Here is an 18,121-nt window from a genome sequence, read left to right on the forward strand (position 1 = left end):
GGGAGTTTTCAAATAGTTATGGAAAACAAACAAAATGTGAGAACACAGCATCATATGATAGTAATTTTTTAATACCATCAACAACACACAATATTCACAGTTTATCTAAATTATTCACAACACTGAAGTACAATAGATTTTATTTAAATATAAACATACTGCAGCCTATGCCATATATAAGACAAAAGACGGGCAGGGAGTTTAGCTAAAACAACAGTTAAATTAAGCAAACACAATATCATTTCATTATATTAATACCATCAATAACGCACACTATTCACAATTTGATCAAAATATTCACAATCTATTAAAATCTATATTACAATAATAAACAGTATTCAAATATAAACTGCAGCCAATATCACATACTGTCAAACAGTATTTGTGTACAGAAAGATTCTCGTCTTCTCAAGGTTTTTTTAACATTTTGAATCTGGTCTTGTGAATGAAATTCTGGTCCAGGTTAAATTGTAAACAGTCTGGATTTCAACCCAAAGTTTGACAACTTTCATAGTCGCACAAAATCACTTATACCATGGAGCAACATACATGTATATTTCTAGTATGTAGTACAACATATAATACACCCCCTTTTACTGCCTCCCAAAAACCCAGCTATGGACGGTTGTAACATACTTTTAAAGTTAAGGTGTTTAGCTTTATTGCACACATTTTCTGAATAATATAGAATCTTCTTCCCCGCTCCAGTAATCTTCAGCCTATAAGTCATGTACGTGCTTAAAAGTTCATCTATGTAACTCACTGTAGGCCAACTTTCTTCGGCTTCTCTCGCCAGGAGTGTCCTTTAGACAGAACAAACCAATTATAAATTGCCACTTTTATTATTATGAGTTTTTAAATAAAGCATCAAAATGCTGGACCCCCCCCCCCCCCTCCTCCCCAATATAAACTACCTCACATATGGTATAGTTTTGCTACTAGGTCTGAACGGCATGGTGGATATTGGTTGTGTTCTTGCCATTTTCTTAGCATCTCTCTCTTTCCTACGTTCGGTTTTCCTCTCCCAGTCCTCGTAGGCCCGGATGCTTTCTTCCTCCTTAGCCTTCCTTGCCTCTTCTTCCCTTTGTTTCTTCTTATCTTCTGCCATTCTCTTCTCCTTCGTCTGGTGACTGATCTTTTCATCTTTGGTGCTCTTCCTATGATTTTGGTAAAAATAATTGTTAATTTTTAATTTGTTGGCACTTTTGTTTTAATTACATTTCACTTGGTGTACAGTACATTAAAACATTTAACATTAAATAACATTGTTCACTAGTTTAATAATTTTGTTTCATACTTATGATTAGACCTGCAACTAATTTTTCATTATTAGAACAAAAAGACAGACAAACGAAAGTTCCACTTTATACAATGTGTTTTTCAGTTTTCTACCAGAGAGAACTATAGAAAAAAGAAGAGAATAATAGAAAAAGAATTACATTCAATATGGTAGGGGGGAAATACCATAATCAGGGATTGTTAGGAATATGGAAATACTGGTTTAGAATCAGAGAGAGCGAGAGAGTTGAAGGTCTGCTTTGGCACTAAAAAACATGGTGCTTCAAAATATATTACATAGCTCTGCTTAACAATGTAGAAAGAATAACAAGAGCTTTGAGATGCACTAAGGAGTGATAAAGCAATGTATTATTATTATTATAAAACATCACATATTCCTACAGCCAAAGTGAACCATACAGTTCTAAGGGTGGCATTATAATTATACACACATTCCACACACTCAGCATGCAGTGTTTTCTTCAAATGATTTACATAATAAACATCAAGGCAAAACGTTAACATAAATGGACATGAATGACTTCACCATATCCAACAGACATAACACAATGGATAAATGAAACTTAACAGGAAAAAATCCTGAGAGTCAAACAGTTTAAATCATCAAGAAGCTTAATTAAACTCACTCCAAAATAACCATCAAACTGTTTTTAGCACACATAACACACATTGTAATTCAGTATGTAGTATTTTTCAAATAAATTACACAATTATACATCAAACAAAGGCAAAATGGTTAGAAACAATGGTAATAAATGCCTAAAATAAATGAGGATGGAGGGTGTGGTCGAATGAGGAAGGAGTGAAAGTGGGTTTGAGTATCTTACCATTTTCTGAAAGCAGACTGTGAATCTTTCTGCTTCATCTCCTTCTCATCTTCCAAGCTTCGCGTCTTCTCAAGTTCGCTTCTGACTTTCTCCCGATGCTGCTCCTTCAGATGTTCATCCTTGTCTCCTTTCCATGCCTCAAATGCCTAAGCACAATCAACATGATAATAACAATAACAATAACAATAACAATAACAATAACAATAACAATAACAATAACAATAACAATAACAATAACAATAACAATAACAATAACAATAACAATAACAATAACAATAACAATAACAATAACAATAACAATAACAATAACAATAACAATAACAATAACAATAACAATAACAATAACAATAACAATAACAATAACAATAACAATAACAATAACAATAACAATAACAATAACAATAACAATAACAATAACAATAACAATAACAATAACAATAACAATAACAATAACAATAACAATAACAATAACAATAACAATAACAATAACAATAACAATAACAATAACAATAACAATAACAATAACAATAACAATAATAATAATAATAATAATAATAATAATAATAATAAAGAAAAGCGCCTAATGCAAAATGCCTTAGGCGCATAAAGAGAACAATAAAATATACAAAGAGTGAACGATACAATTACAAATAAGCAGCTTCAAACAAAGTTTTTAACAGAGACTTAAAAAGATTGTAAAGTTCTGGCCTGCCAAATATGCACAGGGAGACTTTTGCAAAGGAATTATTATCTGATGATCTTAATCCAACCTTTTTGGCGTGAATCGTCTGCATCATTTTCTTCTCCTTTTCTTCTTGTAGTTTCTTCTTCTTCTTTTCCTCTTCCTTGGCCTTGTTTGTCAGGGTTCCTTTCTTGTTCTCCTTCCAGGCATTGAAAGAGGCAGCCGACTCTGCTCGTTTCTCAAGCACCGCCTGCAAAGATAACACTTTAAACTGTCATTTCATTTAATTTATTCTGGTTGTCAAGCCAAGGCCTTTCATAAAAGCAAATCTAATCACTGTTCTTGCAAAGAACCCCATAGATATTAAGAATCTAAACCAAAAAAAAAGAACACTACTAAAGTTCACAATAAATGTACATTCAAATTGCAAATTCCCCCAAATAAAAAATAAAACACTACAGAGGCAACATTTATAGTACTGTTCAGAAATCTAATAATCATATTTCCACGCCTTGACAAGTTTTTGTCTCACCAGTTCCTTCTTCTTGATCTCTTCCTTTTCTTTCTTCCTCTTTTCCTTGGCTTGTTTGACTAAGACTACCTGCTTCTGGGCCCTCCACTCATCATAGATAGCCTGCCGAATACTGGAGGAGTCTTGGATATTGATGCTGCTGTTTAGGCTTGAGTTAAGAGAGTTGCCTCCAGTGCTACTGGCAGTGGAACCTGGGCGCTTGGGTGTTGGCTTGACAACCTTTGACCTGTTTTAAGAAGGATTTTTACTTGTTACATTTTTTTTGTACATGAGAGATCGTCTAACACCACAAAGCCATGGGTGGCCACTTCAAGGTGAGGGCTACACTTTACTTGACCATCAACCCAAATCAACTCCCCCTGGGGCACGTTGCCGTGGAATCCTGGGGCTGAAACAGAGTTACCCCATTCACAGCCTGTAAGGATGTAGGCATGTGTTTCATCCACTACCAGCCTGGCAAGCAGAGCAGAATGGACTTCCTCTCCAACTTTTACGAAGCAATTATGGCCAAGTGCCTTGCTCAAGGGCACAAGCGTCACGACTGAAATTCGAACCCACACTCTGCTGCTGACAACAATGGAGCTTGGGTAAGGGGAGCTAGACTGCTCAGCCACGACACGCCACAAAATAATTGCTTTTGTGATTCCAACAATTTCTCTGTAATTTGATATTAAGTTGTACTTACTGTGTCTTATCTTTTCCACCATCTTCTTCATCAGCACTTTGATAACCCTCCTATGAAAGCAGCAAAAAGCAATCAAAATGTTTCATACAAATGTTGATTGCACAAGACAAATGTTTATGCATGTTATTCTCCCTACGTAAATATGATTTTACGATACAAATAGGGAAACTGCAGAAAGGGACATTTTGTCCAACCGTTTTACTCATTTCAAAATTATTTATTTTCATTTGAAAAATCAAATCTTTGATGAAATTGAAGAATTTAGGTGTTTGGACATTGACTTTCTGAAACATCACAGTTTGCAGATGAAAACAAATGTTCACAATAATTATTAAAAAAGTAAGAACTGACATTGAAAAAGCATTTGCAAATGTTTTTGCTCATTACCAGCGTATGGGTTTAACCGTGAATAAGTGTACAATAATTAATTTACCTTAGGTCTCCTCCCTGATATGACTGGAGGCTTTTTCTTAGAAGATGGTCTGTGGAAAACATCTCCATCATCTGAATCATCGCTGTCCTCTGAAGCATTCCTCCCCATTTTCTTCTTCTTCTTTCTGCTCTTGGGACTCTGCTGATTCTCAATAACATCCAGCAAAGAGGGCTTACCATTGGCTGGCTTTCCATCAAAATCAAAATCAGAGCCGGAATCAAGGAAATCATCCACTTTGAAGCCCTGTTTCTTGGGCTCAGGTTTGGAGGGTGTTTTAGTGTCAGCAGTTCCAGGTCGAGATCGAGGTTTAGGTGATGGAGCGGACGTCTTGAACCCTTTCGGAGAAGGAGATCTTGATCTTCCGAGAGGCTTCGATTTTGAGACTCTCTTATCATCAGTATCATCATCGGAAGAACCCGAAATGCCTCTTCGAGTTTGAGACTTTCCACTGCCTGTGGTCTTGGCCGATGGCAATCTAGGTTTCCCTCTTCGATTGAAATCATCATCTTCATCAGAGGAATTCAAGAGACCTTTCTGGCGTCTGGGAGGTGGGTGGGCCACTTTGGGGCTTCCTTTTCTCGAGGGTGATGGAGATTTTGTTTTATTTCTCCTCTTCACTTTGTTATCATCTTCACTCCCATCCGAATCAAGAATTGACTTTCTTTGACGGGATCTATCGAGAGGTGGAGGTGAACCGCCACGAGATCTTGGTTTGGGTTTGGGTTCTGGTGAGCCACTTCTTGATTTAGGCTTCTTGGTCATACCAAGTAGATCATCTAAGACATTGTCCGTCTCAGCTTTTGGTTTCCCTTTTTCTGGCTTTTTGTTTGAACTCCCATTTAGGAGATCATCTAAGATCAAGGGAGATCTGTTTCGTCCTTTAGGCTCTGGGGAACTGCCGCGTGATTTTGTTTTTTTCCCGTCGCCATTAAGAAGGTCATCCAGTACAGAGTTATTTTTAGATGTCAACTCAGGGGATTTGGATCCCCTGCTCATTGACCCACTCCTTGGTTTAATTTTCCTGCTGCTGACCGGCGACTCCTCAGCTTCAAGTCTTGATCTGACTTTTGGCTCTGGAGATTTATTGCGAGATTTTGGTTCTGGCGATTTACTGCATGCTTTTGGTTTTGGGTCATCGCCAAGTAAATCGTCAGTAATTGACGGTGATGTGGTTTTCCTTCTAGACTCTGGGGACTCGTTGTGAAACTTTGAGCTTGGTTTTGTTCCAAACGGGTCATCCCCTCGGGAGTCCTTTCTCCTTGGGGTTGTCTTCAGTGGAGCCAGTCCGAGAAGTTTATCAACTTCGGACTGATCGGACTTCATTCTTGGAGAGTCTACTGAAGATTTCCTTCCTGGAGAATCCAAGTCCACGGTACTTGTCCTTGTCCGAGGCTTCGGAAGTGGAGTGCTTGCCAGATCCTTTGGGTGCACACCATTCCTTGGTGAGACGGCCTCAGAGGAGGATGACAATCTTCTCTTGGAAGCTTCCTCAGGTTTGTCGATAGATCTTGTTCTAGCACGAGGTATTGGTGAGGGGAGACCTCTTGGGGAGGGAATACCCTTAGGCGATGGTGGTAGGCCCCTTGGTGAGGGGGACGGTGAGGCATTCCCCTTGGCCTGCTGACGAGGGGTTGCGACTGGGGGTGCCCAAGGTTTGGAGGATCCACTGAAGGATGATGTTTGGCTTTTCGGGGCAGCACTTGCAGTGAACTGTGATAAGAAATCTGAACAAAAAAGAAAAGCAAATCAAAAGGGTTTATGAAAAGCAAATCAAGGGGGAGTTACCAGCCGAAAATCCATTGCAACTGGTACCCCACTTGATTTTTGCTCGACTAGAATTTTGCTAAGAAGTATTTTCTAGTTAACAGCTTTATGAAATTAGGACTTGGGTCTTATTTAATAAAAACCCGGAAGCACAAGAAGATCTTGCCTAGCAAAAACAGGCTACCAGCCAACATTCCATAAATATAAAATTTTGGCGACAGAAGCCCTGCTACTTTTTGTGCTGAGCCTAGAAATTGGCTAAGTAGTATTTTCTGCTCAACTGCTTTATACAAATCTGATGGCAGAGCTTTAACTTACCATCCCCTCCACCAATGTCATCTGAGCTCACATCGCTGTTACTCTCTTCTGCTGTGTCACTCAGCCCAGTGGTCAGCCCTCTCTTCTTTCGATCTTTGAGCTTCATCCTGAGTTCTTCGTCAAAGTTTTTAGATTTCCGTTGAGGGTCGGTTGGGCCACCTGGAGAATATAATTTAAAATATAGTTTGATCACTGGCTTTTGGATTGAGTACCATGCAAATTATACAATGACAAGCACCTCACATACGAACAATTGTTTTTTTATAACTTATTGCTTATTACAAAATACGCACATGCAATATATAACCTTGAAATTTACAGTTACACTCAAGTACATCAAAGTTTGGATTGTACCAGTAGATGAACTTCATCAGTTTGACTCCTGGGCCCAATTGCATAGAGCCTGTAACCACAAAAGCTTGCTATGCACATATTGCTTAGCAGAAACTGATTACCAGTCAAAAGACCATAACGTTTACAATGATGTGACTGGTGACCCACCCATTTTTTGTGCTTTGCATAGAAATTTGCTCAGCAGTATTTTCTGCTTAGCAGAAACAGCTACATGAAATTGGGACCTGGTTCATAGAGCTGCTTAACGGTCGATTTTGTGCTTAACGGGTGCACCTAGCAAGTTTTTCATTTTATAGCCTTGCTTAAGCAAGGTTTTTTGCTTAAAACGGCGAGGCAAGCAAGCAAAAAGGGTCCTTAAAGCCCCATTGCTTAAGCACCCTGTTTAAGCGCCGGGCCTAGTTTCAAAGAGCTGCATCCCGTAACGGTTGATTTTGTGCTTAACGGGCGCACCTAGCAAATTTTTCATTTCATACCCTTGCTTAAGCAAGGTTTTTTGCTTACATAGGTAAGCAAACAAAAAGGGTCCGTAAAGCCTCTATTTTGCTTAAGCACCCTATTCACACAGCGCATAGTGCAACACTCATTGCAAACAATGTTATTGTGCCGGCACAGCGGTGATTGAACGTGCGTTTGTATGGTAGGTGTAGCGAATAAACAAGTGTCTAAAATGCTTCGGAATCATGCTGTACAATGTATTATCTTCTTGTTTACTTTCAAGTTAGTGTGTAAACCTTTTGAGGGGCACTTTGAACCATTACAAATAATACATATCAGACACAAAGGTGATGAATTTTTTTATCGCCACTCGAGTGCACTCCGCATTTATTTTGCCCGCCATTTTGTCAGCACCTTCTTCTTTTTCGCTTAAGCAAACGATCTAAAATTTTGCGTGCGCAGTTTGTTTACGTGCTTTTAAGCTAGCAACCGCTGGTGAAGTAGGTTTACGCTTAAGCAATTTTTGTTGCTACGTTAAGCCAACATATTTGCTTACCGTTAAGCAGCCCTAGGCCATGCACACAGTGCAAAATACACTGCCTTCTTCTGGTTTGCTTAAGCAAACGATCTAAAATCTCCGCGCACAGATTGTTTACATGCTTAAGCTCGTGTACGTTTAGCATGGAATCCTAATGGTTTTAAGCAATTATTTTTGCTACGTTAAGCGAAAAAATTTGCTTACCGTTAAGCAGCTCTATGAAATTGGGCCCTGGTGTTGATGTAAAACCATTAATGTTTAGTCCTTCAGAGATGGGACATTAATCCTTTGGTCCTGTGTGTTCTGAACAGAGCCAAATTACACTTGTCACTATGAGAAGAAGTTTGCTAAATGCCCCTTAACACTTTCTTAAAGGGTTTGGGTACTTTATGTACGACACAAAACAAAAACGTGCAGATTCATATTAAACTTACACGGTTTAAAGATAATGGTGGTAGAAAGCTTCCCTTAAAATATTAGTTGCTGATGTGCTGTGTTTTGAGAAATGAGTAAAAACAATTTCACAAAAATTATTTTGTCATGTACACTGAGTTTACATGTTTCTCCTGGAAACAAACATCTACAGTTAGAACATAAAAAACTTTATTGAACATACCTTTAATCGGCATTTTGGCAAACTGCTCCTCAATTTCAAAATTCGAAAGTCAAATCTGACGTCTTCTCAGCTGTTAAAATGCTCATCTCACAGGGTGGTGTTGCTACACATGTATATTTATCTGTATCAAATTATACAATTCTTAATTATTAAAATTATTTTTTAATTTTTAGAGGAAAAAGGAAAAACAGTTAGAGCTAATTAAACATTCCGGTCAAAAAACCAATACTTTACCTTTAATAAGATGATCGATAAAGAATTAGAATAGTTGGCAGAATTCTGGAACCTCAGCCTTTTTTCCTCATAATAGAAATTGCAGATCTGAAGGTCGGTGGACGAGATATTTCAGGGGAAAAAAACATGTTCCACCAACCTTGCTATACACCATGCAAGTCTTGGGCGTAATGGAACATTTTTGGTCCCACATACATTGCTAACGGAAACTAACTTGCGAACTTTAACGGGCGCTATTGCTCAAATATGCGTGAGACTTGCACGGTCGATTGTAAAGGGCTAAACTCTCCGTCAGTGCATTGTACTTTTGATTTTCATTTTGATTGTGAATACAAACACTCTCAGAAAAGCAAACTTAATCACTCTAATAGCAAAGAACCATTGAGAATAGACACGAGAAGGAAGTTCAGTTTTAGATGTGGGAGGAAAACCATAGACAAATTATTCCTGGGAAAATTCATGCAATCAGGTAGGCACTGAAAACCAAATTATAGTAGTGCACCCAGCAGGATTCGAACCTGGTACTAGAGGAATAAGGCAAGGAAAGATACCACTACACCAACCTGACTGACCCAACTGTATATTTAAGACAAAGACTTTACACAGATTTTCAGTTACTGTTTTCATCAACTTTAATTAACTCTCATCGACCTTCAAATGCATTCTGCTTGATCATGTGCACACAAGGTACTTTTAAAACAGAAAATTTCTAAGATCATAACGTGGTGAACTTTGAAAATGATCTACAACTACATGTCTGTACAATGTACTTTTGATTACTTTTATTAAGTAATTATACATGTACTTTGATTAGTACCAACTAAACTTTGATTCACTGTTTCTACTTACTTTTTTTATGAGAGATTTCTTTGTACAAAAATCAACAAGGATTTAGAAAATAAATTTGTGAGAATTCTTTTTCTCTTTAAATCTTCCACTAATAATACATATTTTATAAACAGATAATTTTTCGGCAAGATCAGCTTGAAACTTGATTCGTTCAGATGATCATCGTTAACTCAGTACCCGTGTCTTTTTCTCTTGGGATAGATTAATCGGCTCTCCAGCCTCGTCTACCTCAATCTGCTCAGTATACTCAGTCCATTCTTCCTCAGTCTTGATGATTTCTCCATGAAGGATGATGGTCCTTACCAAGTGTTTTTTAACTACAGCCGTCCTCATTCGTTTGGGAGGGGGAAAGGGTTGTTTATCTTCAGGGGCTTCCGCTCCATGTGGTCCTTCATGGGGCTGCCAGGGGGCAGAGGATGCACAGCGGGATTGGACAGGAGTGGTTGCTTCCATTGGCTGGAAGGCTGCGGTTTCTGTCACCGTTGGGTGGTCATTGCCGGTCACTGGCACACCTGCCCTACCATAGTTGACAGCCATTTCAAGATTTTAAACACAGCCCTGTTTCACTTGAATCTGGAATTAAACAAAACCACAGGAAACCCATCAATTAACTCTTGGCAACCAGAATGTACGAGGCCAACTTGGAGAAATTTCCTTTCCATACATATGAATCCTAAATGATAATTGTGATCACTTCCATCTTGGGTACTGCCACAGCTGGGTCTTGTCAATGACTTCCAGCAGACTTGACTGAGCTTCTAACTTCTACTCAGTTCCTTCTGTGTTTGCACACTCCACCACATGGACCAATTCTGGAAGAAACTTTCAACCTTCAATTGTCACCTCTTTTATAAGAGCATTCTGTATCACTTCATTGCCAAGAAGAGGATTCACATTTTGTTTACTCGGTTTCGCAACACCTTGTTCCGCTAAGAAAATAGACACAGATCCTCAATTCACAAGAGCTATAAACCTTCCCTGACTTGGGAACTATTTCAGGCTCCTTCAAGTCACACTCACTGCAGGACAAATCCAAGGTAGACAGAAGACACACCTTGTCGATTCCATCAAATTTGAAATACATCCAGAAGTATCATGACACAAGCCTCTCACCTTCTGGCAACCTTGCAGCATCCCATTAATGGCAACTTCAAGTTTCTTGCAGAATGTCAAAATATGGTCTTTTTATCAACCTATGCAGTCACTTCAAGCGCAGCAGTTGGTGATTGCAATGCTCTGTAGATCTACAAAGCTACAGAGTTGCTACACTCAGCCGCTGCTTGCGCGATGACCTAAGAGATCACTTCGAGCGCAGCAGTTGGTGATGGCAATTCTCTGCAGATCCAAACCTACAGAGTTGCTACACTCAGCCGCTGCTTGCTCAATGACCTAAGAGATCACTTCAAGCACAGCAGTTGTTGATTGCAATTCTCTGCAGATCCAAACCTACAGAGTTGCTACACTCAGCCGCTGCTTGCTCAGTGACCTAGCAGTCACTTCAAGCGCAGCATTGTTGATTGCAATTCTCTGCAGTAATCCAAAACCTACAGAGTTGCTACACTCAGCCGCTGCTTGCTCAGTGACCTAGCAGTCACTTCAAGCGCAGCAGTTGTTGATTGCAATTCTCTGCAGTAATCCAAAACCTACAGAGTTGCTACACTCAGCCGCTGCTTGCTCAGTGACCTAGCAGTCACTTCAAGCACAGCAGTTGTTGATTGCAATTCTCTGCAGATCCAAACCTACAGAGTTGTTACAATCAGCAGCTGCTTGCTCAGTGACCTAGCAGTCACTTCAAGCACAGCAGTTGTTGATTGCAATTCTCTGCAGTAATCCAAAACCTACAAAGTTGATACACTCAGCTGCTGCTTGCTCGGTGACCTACATGTATGCAGTCATTTTAAGCGCAGCAGTTGGTGATTGCAATTCTCCTTCTCTGCAGCTAGATCTAAACCTGCAGAGTTGCTACACTCAGGTGCTGCTTGCTCAGTGACCTAGCAGTCACTTCAAGTGCAGCAGTTGGTGATTGCAATTCTCACTCAGCAGATCCAAACCTACAGAGTTGCTCCAATCAGCCGCTGCTTGCCCGGTGACCTAGCAGTTGGTGATCTGAACTTTCAGTCACATGTTCCTTGTAGCCGGAACTCCAAGAGGGCATTTTTTTTAATTGTTGAATTTCCTTCTTTGGTGTTAATATTTTGTGAAAAGAAAATTGAAATTGACGTTTCCCATAGGCATAGCGTGATCTTGCATTGATCATTACTGCCCTCTCGTGGCGGCTGGAGATGTGACAGCCTTTTATAATTTGCGCAAGCTGAAATTTTTTCACAACGCAAACTTCGTTTTCCTCTTGCCTTTTTTTGTACACACGACTGGCTTGCGCAAATTAAAAAAGGGTCATATTGCAACAGACGGATAAATGCCAATTGGGAGACTAAACTCAAAGCCATGCGACCATGAGCTCACACTCATTTGTTAGTTTAGTTGTGAACTCATTGAAAATGTAGCAAGGGACACTTAAGAAAATATATGAACGGAATTTCAACTTCTCAAATCAGGAAAAAAAGTAAAGAAAGTTTGAGTCAGTGTTGGCATTGTATTGTATAAAGAAGCTTTATACCGAGGTCGAGGACGTCAGTGCAGTGGCACTGTGACGACTGACGTCCTACCAGTAACCAGGGCTAAGCTGTCATATACATCATGTACTCATATTCATAATAGCAACTCGATGTAGTGCTGCAGTGTATAATAAATATAACACAACAATAAGGTTTATCGCGAATAGCAAAATATCAAGAGAGGGCGCTGTTGAACCCACACAAAGGTATAGGCGTTGCGTGCGCAAATCGTAGAAACTGCATAGAAACCGCCCCCATTCCTTCCCACAATGCATTGTGTTTCTGAATCGCGATAAACCTTATTATGGCAATGACAAAACACAGACTACAACACAGCTGTAGTCTGCGTCATTACAATGCACTTTTAAAATGGAATGAATGATAACTTTTTGTTTATAAATTATTCAGGATAACTTTCCGTATGGCGCCACCAGCTTTTCACTCATTTTTACAAAGGGATATCTCACTCATTGAGGTAAATTAGATACTATATTATTTCATATCGAATGAAAAAGTGGTGGCGCCATACGGAAACTTTTCCCTAGAACCTACAGGGGAGCCTTATATAGTTTCTAGAAGTAGCCTACCTACAGACTTGGGTTGCAATCTGGGAAACTATGTAACCAACAATGCGGACATACAAAATAAAAATAAGTCAATTTCAGAAAGAGCTACAAGTTCTACAACAATACAAACAAGTACAAAATAAAGATGATTAATAATTTATTCTAACAACGAAATGACTTACAAAGGTGGCTGTTCCAGTGAGTTCAAGTTCACATCAAAATTGAGGCGAATCTCCAAATGTGTCACCCGTTAATTTCTATTTTATGAAGATATTTTGTACTCCGTTCTGGTTGTCAATGGCTGCTGAATCTCTGGCTGTCTGCTGAATACAAAAAAATGCTGTTCCGTATTGGTCCCAACGGGAGTGTTTCAGTTGGGACAGCCCAACTATAACTGGGATCCAAAGATAGGTCACCAACTAGTCTTGGCACAAGACCTCATCGGGGTGATTTGTCACAACTTTTCCCACGAAACGGTCTCACGACTACGCACCGCTCAACGGAGATAAGAGCGGCTCTGGGAGGATAGCGCCACCAACGTTGGATTATTTGTAAAAAAAGAACACACCAATGGTCTCTCATCAAGACTAGTCAGAATCAAGTGGGGACCGGCCCCAACTTCAGTTGGGACAATACTCAAGTTTGGCCGGAACAACGCGAACTAGTATAAACGCGTTCTGATTGGTCAACTTAATGACAAACATAAAATAATCCGAGTACAACACACCAAATATTCACCGTAGATTAAACTAACATTATTTACAAATGTGCCAAAATACAATATAAAGTGTTAATTGATACTTTTGAACATTAAATCGCTACGAATTACATGTTTTAGTTGACATTAGATGGTAATAAATAAAATTCTATTAGCCAATCAAATTTCTCGTAAGGAAATAAATGTGCTCACTTTATTCATCGAGCTCAAAATTTGAATAGAACTGTCCGCCGGTGAGTCGCAGAAGGAAGTAAACATCAACAACAACACGTGCTTAATCTTCCGTCTAGACAGACTTGGACAGGATTTTGACTAATTGTTTTTATGCAGTGTGATTCCATATATCCCATAGCTCCTAACTAACACTTTTGAATCAATCTCCAAAGTTTGCTTTCGATGGAAATTATGCGGAAAAGAAGCTACCATCTTTGTGACCAAAATGTTTACGATCGTGATGACGGTAGTGCTAGTGCAGCGCACAACAACAAAAGACACGTGGAGTTGAACCTCATGCCTGTAAGTTTTAATAATATACGGAGGTAGAATAATTATCAGTGTCAGTGACTGAGTGACTAACTTGATTGATTTCAATACATTTATTTCGATGACAAATTTGAGTGCCATGATTTGATTTAATCTGATTTGATTTAACCAGTTTAAATTAACCATGTTATTGTTATTGTTAACCATGTTAACTGCTAATACTAATAGTAATTTGCACAGTTACACAATTAAGATTGAATCCGTGTACGGTGTTCAGAGAACAAGAATGTTCTTGATTTCTGAGGTGAATGATTGTGGATGTGGTAAAAAATGGGCGAATCTAGACCAAGTTGCCACGTTCCCATGGTTACCTGGCTACAACAATAATAATTAATATTGGGGTGCTGTACTCCTTTTTTTCAAAAGCGGGGAATAGGGTTAGCGGGAACTTTGGCTTCTGCTGCGTGTGCATACTCCACCTTCATGTCATAACGTTTCTATCTACGACTACGTACGACAACTAGTACTTAGTAGTACTAGTAGTACAGTGTACGGGTACTAGGCATGATTGCTCAAGTGATAGGACAAAGGCATTCTTCGCTTACACAGCTGATGAACTGAGCTAGTGCAGAAATTCACCCTTCAAACCGTGCAAGCAAGCAGAGAGAGATTGGTGATCGTAAGCGCAGAATTTGGTAGTTTGCAGAGCCATGACATAAAACTAGGCCCTGGTGACTATAGACTAGTCCTAGCAGAAATCATTGAAATTGCCCATTAATTCAGTGATTTGTTACCTTTTGTTATGATTTCCTTTTACCTTCCCATCTGAGACTGTGCTAGGAGGATGGAGGTGGAGGGTTACGATTCAAATCACAACTAAAACAATGCTTGCAATATTGATCTTCATTGTTTCAGAATCAGATCATCAGATGTTTGCTTGCTAGTAACCTTTTTCAATTACAAAACATTTGGTGTATATATTTTATTAAATAGCTTCATGTAGTAATCATCTGATTATGTTTTCTCTTTGAAGGGACAGAAGCGTATGTGCAATGGAGTTTCAAGCTTTTTATTACAACAAGTGGGCACAACATCGGAGTGTACAGGCATCTCACTCGGCGGAAATGCTTTCTCGTCAATGAAGAATGACCCTGTTGCCATGGAAACCATACATGCCACATCTTGCCATCCACACATTCCAGCCGATGCTATGCAAAGTTCTTGTTACGTTATGACTGCAGGAGGAGATGCAACATCTGCAGCATTATCACAGCGTTTGGAGGTATTTATTTGAAATTTTCTATGTTTCATTTTTTTTTTAAATGAGAGAGAAAGTATGTTAATAAATAAAGGTCAAGTACCTTAAATAAAAAACGTTATCAAGATGAAGGAGGTGAGAGCACCTGACTTCTTCTTTCACCTACAATCAACAAGCTTCTAATATTTGTTTTTGTTTTTTTCTTTGTACAGAAGAGTCAACAGAGAAAAGTTTGTCAAAGATGCCGTTCAGGAGAGTCGGTAAGTAGATAATGGTGGGGTAGTGGGTGGGTTGGTAGGGGTCAATGGTTAAAGTAAAGGGTCAAAGGTTAAATCTATGTATCACCAGTGAACCTGTACTGTACCAATACACCAATGTGTGATGAGTACTGTATAATCAAGGATTTCTGAGACCTTAGGAATAAAAATATGCAAGCCATGATTGAAACTCATTACATCATTACATATATTTTTGGTCAAGAAACCAAAGATGCATCATAAGTGCACTTAATTAGTGTAGCTCGCAAGCTGAGGAAGCCCTTGCAAAGAACCAGAAACTCCTACTCTTCCACAATAAGGGTATGGGTTCTTTTACTCACACTACCAATCCTAGTATACAGGACCTACGTCTTAATGTCCCATTTGAAGGACAAAGCAGTTATGGTAAAGTATAAGCCCTATCTTGCTTAAGGTCAAGGACATAAACCATGAATGGGGATCGATCAGGAACACCAGGGACCAATTTCATATCGTTGCTCAACAGTAAGCAAGATTGTGTGCTTACTCAGTAGTTACAATTAAAAAAGTAGCAAATTTTTACAAACTTTCTCTCCATCTCTGACAGGGTCACATTACTCATATCCTAAGCTAAAGTCTCTTGATGCTTTCTTCAACTTCCCCACCATGTTTCCAAGAGGTAGCTGGCTGTCTCATTCCACCAAGAACCGGGGCCCAATTTCAACCGGAGCTGCTTAAGCACAAAATAGCTATGCACATTAAAATAATATGCTTACCAAGGAAGGGTTACCAGCTGAAATACAATGATGTCACATTACAATATTTGTGACTGGTATTTTGTTCATTTATGCTAAGCAGATAAGTTTTGAGCACTATTTTCTGCTTGAGCAGCTCTATAAAATTGGGCCGGCCCAGTCCAAACTTCCAAGGTTCTGTTTTTTATTTGTACATTATTTCTTGTGTTAAAACATTCATGACATTGTTCTTTTTGTTAAATGCTTTCCGAGAAGGAATTAGCCTTTGCATGTAATTAAGTCTGAGTTTGTTTTTTTTTATGTTAGAAATATGTTTTGAATGTGTGATATAGTATTAAAAAACCAACAAGGTATACAATTTTTAAGTTGTTTATTTCCCTTTAAAAGATAATTCAAAATTACCTGGGACAGTTTATCTGTTCAGATTGGTCAAGAGGAGATCCAGGTATACATTATGTGATAGCAACACAGAAAATGTTCATGTAGATCAAAGATACTCAAGGGATAAACTTTAAAAAAACAAAATAATCTATGAACCTTTCATTAAGGGCAGAAAGAGGCATTATTAGTTTTGTTTAAACAGAGCAAACATTATTTAGTATTAGAGGTAAAGGTAGCTTAGTATAAGGTTGCATTAGAGAGGTATCTCGTCTTCTATATGGAATATTATGCAAGGTTTATAATTTGGCTTTCGCGAGATAGCCTTCTAAAGAAACATACCATTCACATTGAATGTCTTGTATTTATTTTATGCCTTGAGTCCAGTTACAATGAACACTTTTCTAAAACATTTCTTTTTGGATCATCCAAAATATATCCATAGTATTTTCTGAATAAGTTTCATGTTGCATAATGTGAAAACAATAGATGTTACAAAATAAGCCAAAACACAAAAAATGCAAATTGTAACCAGTTCAACACATACATATTTAGTACAGTGATTTGAAGCAAACAAATTAAGGAAACCTAAAATGCCAAAGAAGAAGAAAAATCAATGCTGCTATAAAACGTGGGGGAGTTACAGGCAATTATAAATCTGTCTGGGAAAGCCTGTCGAAGCAAATTTATGCCATCATTCACATAGTTTGGTAAATCTGATTTTTATCTGTTGATTATTTTTAGTTTTTTAGCAATTCAGAAATGTTTGGATTCATGATAATATTTTAAGGCATTGAACAATCAAAATGGTGCAATGATCAGAAACTAAAGGAATCCAAAAGGTGCTTTGTCAACTTCCATGTTATGAGTTGTCTTAAAGAGTACAAACCTTACATTGAAGATTTCTAAACCTTTTTATGAGTAGAGGTACTTGTGTTGTGTGCGAGTGATATAGATAATTTATTATAATGAAAGAAAAATACTTAGTATGAAATAGTTATAGCTAAAGCGTGTGCCAGATATTTCAAGAGTGATATTAAAATTTATGGTCAGCCCGGGACCAACTATGAGATACAATGTGATGCTTTTCAATTTGTCAATTACATCTTTTTCAAATCTCAGTTTCTCATTGTAAAAAAACTGTTGCTTTGGTAAAACATTTGACTATAAATAGGTAACTTGCAGATGTAAAGGCATGCATAAAATCTCTGATGGGAGAGGTATGGGTTATGAGAGACCAAAATGGTTCTTCTCAGAACCAACACTTCTCCCAACATATATTTTATTTGATATTTGTACCCGCAAGTTTACTCAGTTTCATAGACACTTCGGGATATGATAAACTCACATTATTGTAGTTCAATTGAGTGCATGAAGTTGCAAATGTTTTACCAAAGTAAACAAGTGTTGAATCAACTTTGGTCTATAGCAGGCAAATTATTACAATTTAGGCTTAATTTCATAGAGCTGCTTTAAGCACAAAAAGTAGCCAAACACAAACAATTTGTCCTGTAAGAAAAATTGTTTGGCGCTTAATAAATGTTGG

The 18,121-nt window shown here is 38.3% G+C and overlaps 2 protein-coding genes across 4 annotated transcripts; one reads left to right on the plus strand and one right to left on the minus strand.

Annotated features, from left to right (window-relative positions):
• Positions 1-55: 55 nt before the first annotated feature.
• Positions 56-13,085, minus strand: LOC139941063 (uncharacterized). 3 transcript variants are annotated; one of them, XM_071937482.1, is made up of 10 exons: positions 12,930-13,085; positions 8,484-8,604; positions 8,072-8,170; positions 6,541-6,699; positions 4,459-6,182; positions 4,026-4,075; positions 3,341-3,566; positions 2,897-3,058; positions 2,127-2,272; positions 56-1,157 (listed from the first exon to the last, which is right to left on the minus strand). In XM_071937482.1, exons 4-10 carry the CDS (start codon positions 6,644-6,646, stop codon positions 911-913), a joined length of 2,661 nt encoding a protein of 886 aa, XP_071793583.1. In that variant the 5' UTR covers positions 6,647-6,699; positions 8,072-8,170; positions 8,484-8,604; positions 12,930-13,085; the 3' UTR covers positions 56-910. The 3 variants fall into 3 exon arrangements, with proteins under 3 accessions (XP_071793583.1, XP_071793582.1, XP_071793584.1); XM_071937481.1 differs by lacking the exon at positions 8,072-8,170; XM_071937483.1 differs by lacking the exons at positions 8,072-8,170; positions 12,930-13,085 and adding an exon at positions 8,302-8,358 and having other exon boundaries at positions 8,484-8,598.
• Positions 13,086-13,698: 613 nt separating this feature from the next.
• On the plus strand, positions 13,699-17,652 carry LOC139941074 (uncharacterized). The gene is made up of 4 exons (XM_071937496.1): positions 13,699-13,981; positions 14,982-15,230; positions 15,419-15,466; positions 16,050-17,652. The coding sequence occupies exons 1-4, from the start codon at positions 13,862-13,864 to the stop codon at positions 16,074-16,076; spliced, it is 444 nt and encodes a 147-aa protein (XP_071793597.1). The 5' UTR covers positions 13,699-13,861; the 3' UTR covers positions 16,077-17,652.
• The last annotated feature ends 469 nt before the right edge of the window (positions 17,653-18,121 follow it).

Source organism: Asterias amurensis, chromosome 8, assembly GCF_032118995.1.
Source record: "Asterias amurensis chromosome 8, ASM3211899v1".
Lineage (NCBI taxonomy): Eukaryota > Metazoa > Echinodermata > Asteroidea > Forcipulatida > Asteriidae > Asterias > Asterias amurensis.

What these genes read in the sequence shown, in the direction of transcription:
- LOC139941063 (XM_071937481.1), bottom strand. An exon ending in TGACATTGGTGGAGGGGATG is followed by an intron (nt 6,183 to 6,540) that starts GTAAGTTAAAGC and finishes TTTTTTGTTCAG; the next exon opens with ATTTCTTATCACAGTTCACT. An exon ending in AGATCAAGAAGAAGGAACTG is followed by an intron (nt 3,059 to 3,340) that starts GTGAGACAAAAA and finishes TTATCTTTGCAG; the next exon opens with GCGGTGCTTGAGAAACGAGC.
- LOC139941074 (XM_071937496.1), top strand. Translation starts at nt 13,862, where the DNA reads ATGGAAATTATGCGGAAAAGAAGCTACCATCTTTGTGACCAAAATGTT. An exon ending in TGGAGTTGAACCTCATGCCT is followed by an intron (nt 13,982 to 14,981) that starts GTAAGTTTTAAT and finishes TTCTCTTTGAAG; the next exon opens with GGACAGAAGCGTATGTGCAA. An exon ending in GATGCCGTTCAGGAGAGTCG is followed by an intron (nt 15,467 to 16,049) that starts GTAAGTAGATAA and finishes CATCTCTGACAG; the next exon opens with GGTCACATTACTCATATCCT.